This window comes from Mesoplodon mirus (assembly GCF_964341445.2).
Source record: "Mesoplodon mirus genome assembly, chromosome: 1".
Taxonomy (NCBI): domain Eukaryota; kingdom Metazoa; phylum Chordata; class Mammalia; order Artiodactyla; family Ziphiidae; genus Mesoplodon; species Mesoplodon mirus.
In genome coordinates this window covers 15,283,405-15,302,478 of record NC_138976.1, presented here as the reverse complement: position 1 = coordinate 15,302,478, position 19,074 = coordinate 15,283,405, and the positions used below count along the sequence as shown (strand labels likewise).

The following is a 19,074-nucleotide window of genomic DNA, read 5'->3' as shown; positions in this document are numbered from 1 at the left end:
CGCAGAGAAAGCTTTCGACAAAATTCAACACCCATTTATGATAAAAACCCTGCAGAAAGTAGGCATAGAGGGAACTTGCCTCAACATAATAAAGGCCATATATGAGAAACCCACAGCCAACATCATCCACAATGGTGAAAAACTGAAACCATTTCCACTAAGATCAGGAATAAGACAAGGTTGCCCACTCTCACCACTCTTATTCAACATAGTTTTGGAAGTTTTAGCCATAGCCATCAGAGAAGAAAAGGAAATAAAAGGAATCCAAATCGGAAAAGAAGAAGTAAAGCTGTCACTGTTTGCAGATGACATGATACTATACATAGAGAATCCTAAAGATGCTACCAGAAAACTACTAGAGCTAATCAATGAATTTGGTAAAGTAGCAGGATACAAAATTAATGCACAGAAGTCTCTGGCATTCCTATATACTAATGATGAAAAATCTGAAAGTGAAATCAAGAGAACACTCCCATTTACCATTGCAACAAAAAGAATAAAATATCTAGGATAAACCTACCTAAGGAGACAAAAGACCTGTATACAGAAAATTATAAGACACTGATGAAAGAAATTAAAGATGATACAAATAGATGGAGAGATATACCATGTTCTTGGATTGGAAGAATCAACATTGTGAAAATGACTCTACTACCCAAAGCAATCTACAGATTCAATGCAATCCTCATCAAACTACCACTGGCATTTTTCACAGAACTAGAAGAAAAAATTTCACAATTTGTAGGAAACACAAAAGACCCCAAATAGCCAAAGCAATCTTGAGAACAAAAAGTGGAGGTGGAGGAATCAGGCTCCGTGACTTCAGACTATACTACAAAGCTACAGTAATCAAGACAGTATGGTACTGGCACAAAAACAGAAAGATAGATCAATGGAACAGGATAGAAAGCCCAGAGATAAACCCACACACATATGGTCAACTTATCTTTGATAAAGGAGGCAGGAATGTACAGTGGAGAAAGGACAGTCTCTTCAATAAGTGGTGCTGGGAAAACTGGACAGGTACATGTAAAAGTATGAGATTAGATCACTCCCTAACACCGTACACAAAAATAAGCTCAAAATGGATTAAAGACCTAAATGTAAGGCCAGAAACTATCAAACTCTTAGAGGAAAACATAGGCAGAACACTCTATGATATAAATCACAGCAAGATCCTTTTTGACCCACCTCCTAGAGAAATGGAAATAAAAACAAAAATAAACACATGGGACCTAATGAAACTTAAAAGCTTTTGCACAGCAAAGGAAACCATAAACAAGACCAAAAGACAACCCTCAGAATGGGAGAAAGTATTTGCAAATGAAGCAACTGACAAAGGATTCATGTCCAAAATTTACAAGCAGCTCATGCAGCTCAATAACAAAAAAACAAACAACCCAATCCAAATGGGCAGAAGACCTAAATAGACATTTCTGCAAAGAAGATATACAGACTGCCAACAAACACATGAAAGAATGCTCAACATCATTAATCATTAGAGAAATGCAAATCAAAACGACAATGAGACATCATCTCACACCAGTCAGAATGGCCATCATCAAAAAATCTAGAAACAGTAAATGCTGGAGAGGGTGTGGAAAAAAGGGAACCCTCTTGCACTGCTGGTGGGAATGTAAATTGGTACAGCCACTATGGAGAACAGTATGGAGGTTCCTTAAAAAACTACAAACAGAACTACCATATGACCCAGCAATCCCACTACTGGGCATATACCCTGAGAAAACCATAATTCAAAAAGAGACATGTACCAAAATGTTCATAGCAGCCCTATTTACAATAGCCCGGAGATGGAAACAACCTAAGTGTCCATCGTCGGATGAATGGATAAAGAAGATGTGGCACATATATACAATGGAATATTACTCAGCCATAAAAAGAAATGAAATTGAGCTATTTGTAATGAGGTGGATAGACCTAGAGTCTGTCATGCAGAGTGAAGTAAGTCAGAAAGAGAAAGACAAATACCGTATGCTAACACATATATATGGAATTTAAGAAGAAAAAAAAAATGCCATGAAGAACCTAGGGGTAAGACAGGAATAAAGACACAGACCTACTAGAGAATGGACTTGAGGATATGGGGAGGGGGAAGGGTAAGCTGTGACAAAGCGAAAAAGAGGCATGGACATATATACACGACCAAAAGTAAGGTAGATAGCTAGTGGGAAGCAACCGCATAGCACAGGGAGGTCAGCTTGGTGCTTTGTGACCGCCTGGAGGGGTGGGATAGGGAGGGTGGGAGGGATACACAAGAGGGAGGGATATGAGAACAGATGTATATGTATAACTGATTCACTTTGTTATAAAGCAGAAACTAACACACCATTGTTAAGCAATTATACTCCAATAAATATATATATATATATATATATATATATATAAATTTAAAAAATATTTATTCCCCTTGGGTACATTATTAAACTGTCTGTGCCTCAGTTCCCTTATCTGTAGAGTAGAAATAGTAAGATAGTAAGAGTACCTAGTTTGTAACATTGCAGTGAGGGGGAAGTGAGTTAATTCATAGGAGATGCTTAGAACAGTGCCTGATCTTTAGAATCCATATACAGGTGTCCCCTGCTTTTCAAAAGTCTGCTTTATGCCACTTCGCTTTTACAAAAGATCTTACAAGAGACATGTTTTCACTAACCTAAAGAAATCCAAAGATTTTAGCTTTTATGAAAAAAGGTAATTGCTTCTTTGCTTTATGGCATTTCAGCTTATGAAAGGTTTCACAGAAAAGCTCTATTTTCGGATAGCGGGGGAAACCTGCACTAAGTGACAACTCTCTATTAACTGAGTCAGGCTTTTTGAATTTTAAAATCTTAATCCTCATACTTAATCTGAAGGCTAGCGTAATTATCCCACGTTGCAAATGAAGTGCAGGGACTTACATAAAGCCCTGCGGCTAGTAAACGGAGCCAGGATTTGGATCCAGTCCGTGTGCTGCTAAAGACCCGGGCTCTTTCCGTCTCCCACCCCCGCCCAACAAGGCCACCCTTCTTGACACAAGTGATGGCATCTGCTTGGTGGACTCAGCCCCCATGGAGCCCAGGACACAGACAAATCGCAGCAGAGCAAGTGGTTCATCTGCAAATTCCAGCTCGCTCAGCTCAGGTGGCCCAAGGTCCCCAGTGTTAGCACCTCTGTCTGACACGGCTTCGTGGCAGGGAGGTGCCCTGTCTGGTGTGAGAAACGCTCATTAAAGCCTCTGGTTCAGATGGCAGGAAGCAGCCCACAGCCAGCAGGGAGGTTCAGTTCTCCTGGGAGGGCTTCAGACGCATCAGCACAGAGCTGCATTTCTATGTCCCCTGTCCATCCCAGTATCCAAGACATGCTAAATGAACATAATTGAGTGACATGCCAAAGTGGAATTCCAGGCACCCTCTCCAGGTGAGTGAAGGAGGGATGTAATGATTAGGGCAAGTTTTCTCATCTCAGGAGGAGAGATGACAGCCCTGTGAGTTCTCTCTTCGCAGGTCCCAGCGGTGGCAGGATATTTCTAGCTGTCTGTGCCTTGCAGAGGAAGAGCAAATTACAGATGTGGACAGATTTTGCACTCAGAATAGTGAAGCGACCTGCTCAAGGTCCACAGCTTGCTAAGGTTAGGGTGCAATCTCATCCAACCCCTGATTCTGTTCCGTGTTCTTCCCGTTACCCGATTTTGTCCCTCCTTCCTCCCTTCTAAGGCCTGTCCAGCTCCTCTCTCCTCTGGAGCCCTCCTGAGCCTTCCCTAGACCCAGTGTGCCCAGTGGTGCTCTATACTCTGTGCCCTGGACACTCTGCTCACCTTTAATAAATGTGTCTTCCCTGTGTCTTTGGGCTTCTGGACTTTCCACTTCATTCTCTGGAGTGACAACCAGCAACACTGATAGGTGCTTTTGTTTAAAGTCTGGTAATGGTTAAGTGTTAACTCCTTTGCCCAGGTGCACAGCCAGTGTGGTCAGCCTGGGGATGCGCCATTTCTTCACTTAGGGATCTGATCAAAAGCCACCTCTTGTGGTGTCTAGGCTCAATTATATCCCCCCAAAATCCATACATTCAAGTCCTCACCCGCAGTATCTCCGAATGTGACTCTATTTGGAGATAACGTCTTTAAAGAGGTAATTAAGTTAAAATGAGGTCATTGAGGTGAGCCCTATCCCAATAGGACTGGTGTCCTTATAAGAAAGGAGGATTAGAACACAGATACACAGAGAGCAAAGACCCTGTGAAGACACAGGGATAAGATGTCCAGCTACAAGCCAAGGAGAGCAGCCTCAGGAATAACCAATACTTCAGTCTCAGACTTCCAGGCACCAGAACTGGGAAAAAATGCATTTCTGTTGTTTAAACCACTCAGTCAGGGGTAGTTAGCTATGGCAGCCCTAGTAAGCTAATATATGTGGGGAGTTCCTCCTGACTGCCAACAGAACTCCTCCTTACTCCTCCTTTAAGAGACATCTTTCATGGCACTGTTACCGTGTTCACTTCTGAATCTCCCCCAATGCCTGATGCAGGTCACGTGACTGATGCTCAGTGGGTCTAAATGGAAGCCACTTCAGACCCTCACTCATGGTGGCAGTTTGGGCAACTGTCACAGATGACAAGGGAGCTATTTGGTGACTGGATCCCCTTCCTAGTCCCTGGTTCTACAGCATTTCAACAAGTAAGCCACTGCCAGCCGAAATTCCATTTGTTTCACAATGATCACAAGCTAGATGAAAAGAAAGGGGCTCCAAGTTGGGGGGAATGGGGAGAACAGAGATGAGCATGGACGAGTGCAAAAGGAGAAGGTTTTATTAAGGGAAATAGAAGAAAATCTGCTGACTAATGTGTGGGTTTTAGGTTAATGGGAACTTAAAAAAGGGGCCCTCCATATTGGCTGGTGTAATCAGGAAAGACTTCCTGAAGGAGGAAGCATTTGATCTGAGTCTGGAAAATGAGTGCTTGGGTGAGGGTGGTTGGGATAGAGGAGGACTTTTTTAAGAGTTTGGTGCTTTTTAAATTTTGAGTGCATGTAGAGCAAGCAGGGTGATTAAGAACACAGTACTTAGAGTCAAAGAGTCGGGATATCTTGTCTCTTCTTATATCAGCATCATTGACTTTTGGGGCCAGATCACTGTTTGTTGTGGGGACTGCAGTAGCACTCACACGTGTTATGACACGCAGAAATGTCTTCAGACCTTTCTAAATGTTCCCTGGAGACAAAGCCACCTCCATTGAAAACTACTGACTTACACTGCTGTTTTGGACCAATTCCTTGACCTCTCTGAGCTTCAGTTTTCCAATCTGTACAATGCGGGTAGCAATTGTGTATAAAATATGTGGCTGACACAGAATCTGTTAAGTGAAGGTGACCTAGCCTCAGTCTTTTTAAGAGTGGATCTACTTTCATTGAATAAAGTTGAATGTGGAATCCCCAAATACGAAACAGATGAAAGCATCACTGCTCTGGCAGAAGCAGGGTGGAGAGACCCCAAGCCTACCTTCTTGCTCTTCCATGATGCCTTCATGGAAACCCTGGAGACACAAATACAGAAAACCCCCAGATGTAGCTCATGAATGCCCTGGGAGAGTAGAGTCTGAGAGACTTGGATTTGAATTCTAGCTCCTTCTCTGTGGGTCCCTGAGAGAGTTGATAAACCCTAGGTGCTATGAAGGCATGAGCCCTGTCTGGCTTGTTCACCCCTGTGTTCTCCATCATTCTTCAGAATACCTGGTACATCGACAGCAGGGTTGGGACTAGGGTGAGGCCAGCGAGGCAGGTAGGCATTTGAGGAGGCACTCCCTCTCAGGTGAGGACCCTGTCCTCGCGTGACCGGGGAGGGAGTGCTTCCTTCATGGTAGGTGCCTCCTTTGCTTCACTCTACTCCAGCCCCTGAGCAAAGGCCCTCAGTCAATAAATTGTTTGATTCGTCAGTTAACCCAGTTTCTTCACTGTTAAGATGGGGATGCTAAAATCTGCTTTGCCAAGTAATTTTAAAGTTAGATAATACATTTAAGCAACCAGAATAATGTCACATAGCAGTCAGGGCTACTACTAATTTCCTTCATCTGTCAGATGGATCAGACAGACTACAGAGGCTGAAAGTTCAGGGTATTTTCAGGAAACAGAAATCCAGTGCAGCCAGAGCCAGTAGGGGAGAAGCCAGAGACAATCCAGAAAACTGTGGGTCTGGACCATGCAAGGCCATGAGCTCCAGATACATCTTCTGTAGTACATGTGCCCCTGCACCAGGTCTGAGCCTGTGGAGGTGGTAGGTGGGCCAGCACTTACCTCTCTCTAGGCAGCTGGTGGTTGGGATTGTGGCGGCAGCGGACGCTGAGGCCGAAGAGCTTGCGGGCGGTGCGCTGGATCTTCTGCCTCTGGGCCTCCGTGGCACTCTGCAGGAGCTTGTAGCGGTTCTGCAGGTCCCAGTCGTTGCCCCAGTGCTGATGGATGCTCCCAATGGTCAGGAAGTGGTTGCTAGGGAGACGCTTCATGAACGATTTAAACTCATCTAGCAAGAGACAAAGGCCAAGAAGGCGGGCTGAGCATGACACAGCCCCCACCTGAGGCTCAAGTGCTTAGCCCCATCCACAAGCAAAGCAGGCGCACAATAAAGCCAACTTGTTGGTGGCCTATAAACATGGCACTAGCCTGCTCCACTCCTAGCAGGCAGTGAAGAGGCCACTGTGTTTTCATTGACGGGTCTTTTACTTTGCTACCACAGGAGTGAACCTGCATCCCGCATCCTTGCTTCAGACAGGGCTGCCCAAACTTGTCATTGGAATGCCAACTTTATGACATTCACATATCACTTGTACTTATATTTACTTGCACTTATCTTTGAATCAATTAAAACAATTTTTTATCCAATCCAAGTAAAGAATCACTATCAAATGCCCTCGGTAGAACGGGAGCTATAAAAATAAAGCTGTAAAAATAAATATAATGAAAATGATATTAATAAATTCTAGCCAAACGCTGTGGCCTGCTAAATGACCGAACCCCTGTGCCTGCTCTCACTTTGAAATTTAGGGAAGGAGCAAGTGATAGATGTGAAAGGATATTAGCAGCAACTGAGACATTCTCTTTGATGTAATCTTCAGGATCGACAGAGAACTGACATCGATCACCCTCCCCACCGTGTGCCCCACTGTCATGGAAGCTGCATGTGTGGACCACCTTACATCAAGTCACATTTTGGGAAACTCAAGCTGCATGTGTGGACCACCTTACATCAAGTCACATTTGGGGAAACTCAAGCTGCATGTGTGGACCACCTTACGTCAAGTCACATTTTGGGAAACTCCAGATGGGGACGAACTCTTGGGTCTCCTGGGTGAAGATTTCTGCCTCAGTTGGTGATGCTGAGTTTCAGTGTGTCAGCATGTGCTACAAGGTGACACAGCCTTAGAAATTATCTAGGTCAGCTTTCTTGTTCTACATTTGGAGAAACTGAAGCCTCGAGTGGGAATACCATTTTCTGAAGGTAGAACAGTCCATGAGTAACAAGAGGCAGGACTAAAACCTGAGCTGCTGTTTTCTCATCTAATACCTCCTACTCAATCCCCCACTCAACTACTGGGAAAATTAAAAAATTAAGGGGTTGATCATTTTGCAGGAAAAAAAAGGCTAAATGGTTGGGATATCTATCTATCATTTATCTGTCTTCTGTCTAGCTAGCTAGCTAGCTAGCTATCATCTGTCTATAGATATCTGAAGCTTGATATTTTCCATAAAACCTACAGGGAAATTTCAGGTATATTAGGCATTCTTTTCTTTCTAAAAAATGCCTTCAAAGCTCTCGATAAGCACCAGGGTCAGTCTTAAACATCTACAATATATAAGTGAATTTATAGCAAACGTACGAGGTGGGTGCTTTTAGCGCCCCCTTTTATAGAAACTAAGACACAGAGAAGTTAATTAACTTGCCAAGGTCACACAGCCAGCAAATGGTAGAATTAGAACTCTAGACTGGCTCCGAATCTTATGCTCTTATGTAGCACATTACACTTACTCTAAACACATAAAGAGGATCAGTGAATTGAGAGGAAAAAAACTATGTATTTTTAATATATTAATATCTTTTCTGTTAAGGTGCTGAAACAGGAGTCTCTGACTCCTCAGGAACCTCGTTATAGACAGTCAGACATGCATGAGTTCAGACTGATTCCTGACCCTTAGATGGCTGTATAAGCATTATTCTCTCAATGCCTCAGTTTCCCCATCTGTCAGTAAGAGCATCTAATTCAAATCTTGAGAGACGCTGTCTGCCTAAATAGTTTTCGATATCTAGAAGGTGCTGAGTGGATGGCTGTGTAAGATTGGGAGGATACACACGACGGTACTGATGGATTTACTCAGTGGGCTGGTGGGGGCAGGGGACTGGCCCTAATGACGCTGCTGCCTTGGCCAGTCCAGCTCTCCTCGCCACACAGCTCATCCTGCAGAGGGCTCTGCTGACCTCGGAGGAGATAACAGTCCTTTCAAAGAACCAGAATTTGGGTCAGATACGAACACCTAATTAAAAAGTGAAAATGATTTCATTTTCTTGACTAAAAGTAGAAGGGTTCCCTCCCAGTAAAGGAAGCGTAGACCCCCATTTATGTGTGTAAACTAGGTCCTATGTGACCACTAACTCTCGAGCCATGAAGGAATCAATGGCTTTGACCTTTGGCCAGTCATTAATTCCTCCAAATTACTTGGGGCTGAGTCATTAAGGTTATGGGTTGCAAAGGAAAAGGAGGAAAGTACACATGTACAAGCCACATACACGTGTGGATGGATGGCTTTGTTTTCATGGGTACAAACATTTCAAATGGATGAGTGCAGGATCTAGAGGAAAGGCGTGCTTTTGTGGAGAGATAATCGTGACACAGAAATCATTTCTGTGGCCTTTTCAGCTTACCCTGTAGCATCTCAGCTTTCTGCATTTCCTCCCACACCCACCCACTCAGAGTGGCTTCTCTTCCTTGGGAATAAGGATTCTGTGCTAGGGATCCCTACTACTTGTGCACACAGCCTACATCCCCCTCTGCTTTTTAGCAATCAGTAGAATCTCTTTTCAAAAGCATTTTATCAAATGCTTCTTTTGTTTGAGGCCAAATAATCATCATAATACATTTCCATCATGAACCTCTCCTCTTTCATGGATTCCCAGGATTTTAAATGGACTAATAGGTGCAGGTTCCTAAGGCCTCACAGCTCCACTTGATGACCCCATGAGAGCAGAATCATGGATGCATTCTGCGCTCCCAGAACTGGTGAGAGGTCTAGAGATCATGGAAACCAGTGGTTTTCAAACACAGCGCTCTACAGCTCAGTTTTTGGTTTTTTTTTGTTTTTTTTTTGCGGTATGCGGGCCTGTCACTGTTGTGGCCTCTCCCGTTGTGGAGCACAGGCTCCAGACGCGCAGGCTCAGCGGCCATGGCTCACGGGCCCAGCCGCTCCGCGGCATGTGGGATCCTCCCAGACTGGGGCACGAACCCATGCCCCCTGCATCGGCAGGCGGACTCTCAACCACTGCGCCACCAGGGAAGCCCCTACAGCTCAGCTTTTATCTGTGGTACACAGTGGCTCCAAGGTAAGATTTTGTTTGATCAAAGGGTTTCTTGGCTAAAGATTTAAATAAATTCAAATATTAAAAACACAAACATGTCCTCTCATTTATCAGATGAGGGAACTGAGGCCTGGGGGTGGGTAAAGCAGAATTAATAAGTTACAAAAGCTGCTATGAGCAGTGGATTTGGAATCAGGCATTCCATTACCAGCGCAGTCATTTACTAACTACGTAACCCAGGGGAAGACACTGGGTCTTGACACCCTCCCTCCTCTAGAACACAGGAATATCACTACTCACTTTAACTCAATCTATTAATGTTGTAATAGATTTAAGGGATATAAGGTTGTGTTAAAAACAGAAACGGGGCCTCCCTGGTGGCGCAGTGGTTGAGAGTCCGCCTGCCGATGCAGGGGATACGGGTTCGTGCCCCGGTCTGGGAGGATCCCATATGCCGCGGAGCGGCTGGGCCCGTGAGCCATGGCCGCTGGGCCTGCGCGTCCGGAGCCTGTGCTCCGCAACGGGAGAGGCCACAACAGTGAGAGGCCCGCGTACCGCAAAAAGAAAAAAAAAAAAAAAAAAAAAACAAAAACAGAAACGCTCTCTACATACGTCCATTTATTTAACAGATCTCTGAGCACATATTAAATGCCAAATATCTACTTGGCATCTCTTTTTCGAAGTCTCAAGGGTTCCCGAGCTTTTCATGTCCAAAACTGAGTACAGTCTTCTTTCCAAACCTTCCAGGGTGTTCTAGCTCTATGAATGGTACCAGCATCCATCAGATTGTCTAGCAAGCATACCTAAAAAAGGTCCTTGGAGCTCACCTCAAAACCCTTCCCTTGAACTCTCAGAGTCAATCTACCATCAAGCCCTGCTAATTGTTCCTTCTAAATACCTCAGCATCTCTGCACGTTTCCCATTTTTACTACATATACAACCCCTGTAACTCACATGGCAACCATCTCTCTCCCAGGCGCCTCCCACTGGCCCACCTGCGCTCACCCTCTGGTCTCTGCACACACTCAGGTACTGAGACTCTCCCTCGAGGCGGCCTCTCCCGACTCCCTGGCCATACTGCCCTCCAACGCCATGAGATTTGTTCACAGGAGCCCCTCGCTCCTTACACACATATGATTAGCATGTCACTATTCTCTGCAGAGTTACATGTTAGGTGCCGGGATTGCCCATTAACTACAAGCTCCATGAGGCAAAAATCCAACTTTGCACCTCACCTACTTTATGGCGTCGGGTGACTGATGTTCCTCCCCTGAAATTCATTTTTCTCAACCACAAAAACAGGAAATAGCTAAGTTACCTGAAAAGTGACTTCCAGCTATGAAAGTCTGTGAATTCGTTGGATATCTATAGCAATATCTACCTATGTATGAACATATATATAGATATATACATACCCATATTTACACATATATGTGTGTTCACTTACTCAGGGAGACAGGTACACACACGTGCGCACGCACACACACACACACAGACTCAGGAACCAATACAACTAGCTTTGACTCCCCTCTCCAGAGGCTTCCTATGTGCTAGCACGCATTATTCTCTCTGTCGTCTGGATACCACAGAAGCAATACACCATAGGACCACACACTTGATTATGTTATTCAGTATTCCACTTGCTGGAGATTGACTGAGTGCCTACTCTTTGATGGCTACTAGGATGGCTCTGGACCCTCCAACGTGAATGACTTGGGGGTCACTGAATGTTCCCCTCAGCCATACTAATTCCAGTGAGATCATTTTCTCGACTTGGCATGGTACCATTCATGCAGTAGTAGCATTAGGCTCTCTACCTGAGTTCTCCAGGTCCTTGTAAGCTTCGGCCCAAGACTTGGCCATGTTGGCCAGCGTGTACTCTACGATCTGGATGTCGGTGATGGGGCAGTTGCACTGCGGGAACTCCTCGGCACACTGGCATCTACACTGGCTGTTCTGGCACACGTACTCCCCCTCACCGTTGCACATGATGTAGCTCAAGGCTGATTGGACAAATTTCTCTTGCAGATACTGAGGGAAGATGATCTGAAGACCTATTTGAAAATAGCAAGGAGGGGAAAAGGAAAGGTTAGAAAAGGTGTTTCATTAACAATTTCGAGAGGTGATGCGTAGGACTCCGAAGCTGCTAGCTTTCTCTTTGTGTAACCAAACTATTTCTGGGCCTGCCTAGATCCACACAGGGCATAACTGGCGAGGCCTCCAGTTGCCTTGCTTCTAGTTAAACTTCTCAGGTCATGACCTTGGCCATCTCTGCACTGCATACTCTATTCTGTGATATTAGGGCTGAAGCTAGAGCCAGATCTGTTAATATACCTTTTCCATTTTGGGAGAAAACCCTTATTGAAAGCACAAGATTGCTGTTTATTTTTCCTTATTTCCTTCTTTTCTTTCCTTTTCCTTTTATCTAATATTTATGAACCCTATTTATGAAGCACAAGTCCTGAGCTAGGCACTAGGTCTATAGAGATAAAAAAGACATGATCTTTGCCCTTGGGGAGTTTATAATATAATCAGCAGGGGTAGACATGGACACACATCATCATAACATAGCTTTACAGACCCAGAGCAGAGCCGGCCATATGAGGTAACTGGACAGCAGAAGGCTGCAAATAGCATTGCTGGGATAGCAGGGAAACTTTTGCAGAGGAGATGATATTTGGGCTGGTTGAAAAGTGAATAAGAGATCATTATGTAAAAAAGAACAGGACGCATACTCTAAAGAGAGGGGTAGCAAGAACTAAGACTTAACATGTCTGGGAGTTGCTGGTGAATGAAATGAATTTGATGGGTGGGGTTGCAGTGCTGGAGGAGAACGGATTTTAGAAAAGGGCAGATGCCAGAGTGCAAAGGTCGTTATTATATGCTAAGGAACTTGGACTCCATCCTGTGAATAATGGGAATACTTTGGTAGTTTCCTGGGTAAGGATGATATAAATAGTTATATAATTTAACAGGACCACAGTATCACTCACACATACACATAAATATCAGTGGAGAATGGCATCAAATTAAATTAATTATCTGTTCTTTGGTTAAAAATGAAGAAGGCAAAGCCCACCAAGAGGAAATGAGTAGCTCGTGGCTATAAGACGAGAACTGTTGACCACACCTCATGATTTTTTCTCTATACTTGACAAAGTCCTAAGCCAGAGGGCCAGTGATGGAGAAGGGTTTACCTGGGCATGAGCACTACCCTTGTGCCTATGAAATGTCAGCGCAGCAGGCCATCGCCTATGGTGCCCAGAAAAAAGGACAACTCTGGGCTAAATTAATTAATTCACGCACTTTTGCCTGGGACATTTCTCTCCACCTCATTTGGAGCTGCCAACAGTTTTTGCCACCAATGCATACTGGGGTAATGGTTTTACTACCCACTGTGTAAAAGAGAACTGTGCTGTTTGGATTAAATGTTTTTCTCATTCCTGCTTCAGGGACATCCCTAATCCTACTCATCAGGGATCTGCTGAATAAACTCAGCATTTCTTTCACTCTCGACTTCAAAGTTGTGTTTCTAGATTTTTATCTTTGTTTCTCTTGCTTTCAAATTATTAAAAAAAAAAACGAAGCCCATCATTTCAACCTGTCTTCATATGACAGCTAAAAAAAGACTATTTTCAGCGGGGCCTTGTGAAAAAGAAGACTGTGCTTCTAGTATGCCTTCTGGTAGGAAATCATTAACACAGTAGTTAAGAGCTGGGCATGACTAGAGTCAGGTTTCTCTACTGACTACCTAAGTCATCTCAAGTTAGTTAGTCAACCTCTCAAAGGCTCCACTTTCTCTTCTCTAAAATGGAGATACCGGGCTTCCCTGGTGGTGCAGTGGTTGAGAGTCCGCCTGCCGATGCAGGGGACATGGGTTCGTGCCCCGGTCCGGGAAGATCCCACATGCCGCGGAGCGGCTGGTCACGTGAACCATGGCCGCTGAGCCTGCGCATCCAGAGCCTGTGCTCCGCAACGGGAGAGGCCACAACAGTGAGAGGCCCACGTACCGCAAAAAAAAAAAAAAAAAAAAAGTAATAAAATGGAGATACCTTTAGTACCTATATCAGAGGGTTATTGAGAGAGCTAAGTGAAATCATTCTTTAGACTTGTCTAGAACAAGTCCCTGATGCATAGCAAACAAACAAATGTGATTTATTCCTATTTTTGATGATGATGATGACAGAGATGCCATTTCTCTGATTAAAGTTTTTTTAAAAGTTTCAACAGAAACTTCAGGATAAACAAAGGAACAATAGCTGTGAGTATCTAATCAGAAGAAGAAAATATCCAGAAGGCAGTGTTTGGGTATTTGGAGAGCTTCCACAAAAAAGTGGGGTTTAGAATTATGTGTTTGTTGAACCAGCATTGGTGGGAGGGCTATCCGGAAAGGTGGATCCTTTGTCAACATGCACGGAAGACGTTCTAACAGACAGAGCTGAACAGCCCCGGGGCGATGATCCACCACAAGGCTGGGCGGGTGAGTGCCACCCCAATGAGCAGAGGGTCCAAATGAGTGAGTCACTGCTCAGAAGGGCTCCTGTACGGAGCGGTATGATGCAAATACCAAAAGGTAGAGCAAACCAAATCAAGCAGTAAAGTCCTTCTAAACCAAGTCTCTAATTCTTTCAGAGTATGCATTATTGAGTCACTTTATCTGTATCACCATTTTCACTTCCAAAGCAAAATTTATTTTTAGCTGATCCCAATCCCCTATAGGCATCTAAGTCTATGGATTGGGGTTAAGTTTCTGTTGCTTAAAGAAATTCTACAGACTGTACTCTCAGTCCTACTTTTCTAGCTTGCTCATCACTTTCTTTCTCCCCCTTTGTAGGGGATAAAATATTCTATTCTTAGTCCCAGCCCAAAAGGAATTTGGGGAGAGCATTTTTCAAAAATTGCATTAATCATTTCTCTGTCTGGCAAGGGTACAAAAGGCAGTATTACCTATCCCATTTAATGCAACTGAAAACAGATGAAGTTTGGGATCGGGGGGTTTCTGGGAGCAGCTGAAACACAAAACTGGTTGCTCTTTAAAAATGGAAACCCAGAACCTGCCAAGCTGTCTCTGAGGCGGAATCTCCTGGGCAAATTTGAAAGAGAATAATGAAGACATAGCAATTAAAAAGCACTTTTCTGCAAAATGTCATTACTATTTAAAGTTACATAACCATTTCTCCAGCAGCGGAGGTTCACATAGCAGTCACCGGCAGTGTCGTCTCCCAATGACCTGTGTCCAACAGAGAGGCCCATTGCTGAGCACCTCCTACACGGGCGCCTGAGTCCTGCTGGCTTCAATGGGAGCCATAAATAATTTGGAGGGGGATTTGGCCTGGGGAACCACAGTTTGAAAGATATACAGCTGCCGGCTGGGGTGGAATCTTCTGTCCCCAGAGTTCCCAAAGATACACACACACACACACACACACACAAAGGAAAACTGAGAAAATGAGAGAGAGAAAAAGGCCACCCTTGGTGCCAATCATATAAATTTGGCCTCACAAAACCCAGGAAGGCAAGAGTTGAAAGTTCTATTTGCACAGCGACTCACCCGTGCTAAACATATGGAATCTGCTCCCCCCACCCAAGTCTTGTTATACTTAAAAAAAAATCTTGTTGTACTTTAAAATGGAATGTCGATGTGGGAACCCCCATGTCCTCTGCCTTCTCTTCTCCTGATTTCTGCCCCATCTCCCTCAGTCCCCCCTCCTGCCTCACCTTCAACACGCATGTCGCATGATATCTTTTGTATTTTACGTACAGTCTCTGTGTGCTATCACACGAGAGGGTACCTCTATTTCATTGACCGCCTCCTTCCTCTTCTCTCCTGATCCTCTCTTCTTTTTTTTTCAGGACACACGGGCATCCTGCCCTTTTTCAGTCCCTCTTTTGTGCCAGTCTTATTCTTTCTACAGTCTCTGCACTTGTCCTCCCCTGTGCCTAGAATATTCCTTTCCCAGATCTCTGCCTGGCCCCCTTGTCCTGCCATCCAGACTTGCCCAGACCACCCGAGTTAAAATGTCTCTTCTATTTGCTTCACAGAATTAGTTTCTGAATGAAATTACCTTATTCATTTGTCTTTATTTTTGTTCCATCTCCCCCATTAGACAGTGGGCTTTAGGGGGGCAGAGGCTTATCTGTCCACAACAAGCCCCCAGAGTGTAACTTAAGGCCACGCCCGGTGGAGGTTTCAGACTCTCATTTGTTGAATGAAAGAAGCATCCCCTTTCTCATCCCAACTGAAGAGAAAGTTGTCCCTAAAACCTTTGAGGCCGTTAGAATTGAGGACATGTCCACAGCTCCACAACTACAGTAAGAGACTCAGGACTTGAATCTGGGAATTAGGACTGAATTCTGAAACACTCGCAGTTCCTTCCGCGTCTCCAGTGGGTAATGTGGAAACTGAGACGAATGCCTGGCTTGGGGCCTCTGTGGTACCTATGGTACAGAGTGGCCTCTGGGAATGTCTCAGCCCCTCTGAAACTCAGTTTTCTTGCCTGTGAAGTTAAAAATCCCAATAACCACCTTCCAGGGCCGTTGAAAAGGGTAAACAAGGGGAGAAAAGGCATAAACAGCACTTTAGCAAACACCTGACTCTTATGGGCTGAATGTTTGTGCCCCTCCCACCCCAATTTCATATACTGAAACCTTAACCCTGCCCACTGTGCTGCTAAGTTTCAACCATTGGGGGGCGCTAAAGTAACATAACTTTCAGGGTAACCTTACATTGGATCCCTGGAGACCTTTGAGGACATTGTCAATATTGCTGTGTAAAGCAGGCACCTGGTTCAGGTGACTGTGCTCAGTGAGCTAAGGAACACTTAAATGTCTGGAAAAGAGGACACTATCAACAAAAGCCAAGGTGCTCCTGAGATCTGGAGATTATAATCCAACCTTCATCCCTGACCCTGCTCCTGCTCCTCTGCTGATAGGACCTCTTAGCCACTTTCTCCTTCCTTCAACAAGCAGTACCTGAGGAACTGCTGGACGAGATGTTTCCTACCTTCTAAGAACGCAGAAGTGCTACCTGGAGATTCAAAACTAAAGTTCTGAATCCAAAAGACAAAAGCCTTAACTGATGATTAAAACGTAAAGTTGCATGATGTCTGGTAAATAGTAGGTGTTCAATAGATATATTTCAAATATTGAATAAGCCAGTGATCTATTATGAAGATGAAAGAAAATAAGCCTGGGCATGATAATTATGGAAGACTTTGTGATGTGCGTAGGATGTGGGTAGAGTCTTGAGACACGAGCCTGGTCTCAGTGGATAAAGAAGGGCATCCCCAGCGTCCCATGGAGAAGGCATACGCTGCACAAAGTTGGGTCAGTGTGTGCATACCTTGTATCAATCTAAGTCTTGTTCAAGCCAAGAGCTCTATTATCTTCTTTTTGTTTCCCTCAGCTTTGTTTTATTTTATTCTATATCCTAATTACCTAATATAGTAATATTTTTGATGGATTTGCTCTTTTCTGACCTATTTCATTAAACATTAAATGTACAATCTCTTACAGTGCTAAGAGGAAGAGGGAAAAATACAGGTTCTGTTTTGGTTGAGTATAAATATTTTTCTATCCTGTTCTTGCATCAGAATGTGGCCCCCTGTAGATCTCTCGGAGCCCTATAGGAGTCCTCCACCTGTTGTCTTGTACCTGCTAAGTTCTGCTTGTCAAATTCTGTCCATTTCTGAAAAGCACGAGGTGAGGAGAACCACAACAAGGACTGTACCTTTTGCAAAAAGTCAGCCTGACCCCCTTCCTGTGAAAGCCTAGGGATTTCAGACTCTGGCAGATAAAGGACTTGATGGTTCCAGCAGTCACTCTGAACCTCAGTGTAATGAAGGCATGCAGGTCAATTACCCATCTGTTTGTGTTTCTATTGCCGTGAATTACAGTATCTATCGCTGACAGCTCATTGGAGTGGAATGGAAATAAGATGATAATTCACAGGGTGAAACTGTGCAGAAAGGGCAAAAAGGCTATGATCTCATTCAGAAGCTCAGCCCTGTCTCCATGACGGGTCATTTGCACTCCAGGAAATAAAGAAAGGCAGCTACCTGGGGGGAAAAGTGGGTGGGTTCTGGCTCCCCCTTCTGGATAGAATAACCTTTTGTTTTCCCAGGTATCATCATCTATCCTGCGGGATCTTGAGGAGTAGACATGGAACTCTTGGAGGAAAAATACAGGTAAATGATATTCTGCACAATAAAATGAAAACCTTTTTAACAAGCAGAAGTTTTGAGGGGTGAAACAGGTTGCCTTAGTAGGTAGAGGGCTCCTCATCACTGGCAGTATAGAAAGGTGACCCTGTAGGGATGCTCCAAAGAACCTATTAATGCATATTCAGTGCCCCTCCCTGCAGTGTCCTGCCTTTGAAAAAATTACACACTCCCACCCTCTGAACTCAGATAGGTTCCCATGACATGTTTTGGTTAATGAAATGTGCAAGTGATGTTTGCAACTTCCAAAACGAAGCTATGAGAACCAACATATGGATCCGTCAGATTCTCTTTTCCCATCACCACAAGAACAACAATGTTCCATCTAGAGGCCATGGCTGTTCTCCAGATAAGTGCCTTCTTCATTCTGTGAAGCAGAATCACAATTGACTTGTGACCATGATGTAGCATCAGTAAGAAATGAGTATTTACATTTGCCAACCACTGAGATTCAGGGATTGTTTGTTAGCACAACATAACCTAGCCTATACTGATGGATACAGGAAGTGGCAAACTGGGGCCCGTGGGCCTATTTTCACAAATTAATTCTATTGGAATGCAACCACACAGATTGAAGTATTGTTTACAGCTGCTTTCACATTACAATGGAAGAGCTGGATAGTTGCAACAGAGACTGTGTGTGACCCACAAAGCCTAAAATATTTACCATCTGGCTCTTTACAGAACAAGCTGGCCATGAAGATTCTTTCAACCTTGATTTTCTGAGTCTATTCTGTGCTGGTCTTATTTCAATTATTAAGCAAATAGGCATCTATTAGGTGCCAGGTATTCTTTCAGGCACTGGCGAAAAGGCAAGGAACTAGAAACAAAATCCTTGCTCTCATGGAACTTAAGTGAGGCAGACAATCAGAGGAGGATTTAAACTGGCAAAAGGGATTGGGGGCAGGGAGACTTCTAAATGACAATTTTAACTTTGAAAAAGAGAATATGGTCTAAACTATGAAATCGCTAACGATAAGGAGGCCAAAATACTTTTTTTCTCCAACATAATTTTAAAATTCAATTTCATAAAATTGCAACATGAAGATGCCCTTGAAGCTTTAAGAAGAGGTTGAGTCAATTTAAGCCTAAGCTTCTTCATAGAACTCATGATAAAAACCAAATGACACCTCTAAGACTCTGTGTCACCTGATCCCTAGATCAGCTGATGTCAGCAGATTCTTTTCTCACCTAACTCCTTTTGCTACATCCTGTACCACGACCACCGCTGTCCCCCAAATGCTCCAAATTCTCTTTGTTCAAATTTTGGCTCCAGCTCTTATTAACGGCATGACCTTGGGAAGTTA

At 44.0% G+C, this 19,074-nt stretch overlaps 1 protein-coding gene across 1 annotated transcript in view; it reads right to left on the bottom strand.

Annotated features, from left to right (window-relative positions):
• Positions 1–19,074, bottom strand: part of BRINP1 (BMP/retinoic acid inducible neural specific 1) — a gene marked incomplete at both ends in the record, with an annotated part of 133,508 nt that overhangs the window by 26,624 nt on the left and 87,810 nt on the right. The window contains 2 exons of the mRNA XM_082628113.1: positions 6,281–6,503; positions 11,366–11,602. Of these exons, the coding sequence (XP_082484239.1) occupies positions 6,281–6,503; positions 11,366–11,602 (460 nt within the window). The remainder of the gene's footprint in view (positions 1–6,280; positions 6,504–11,365; positions 11,603–19,074) is intronic.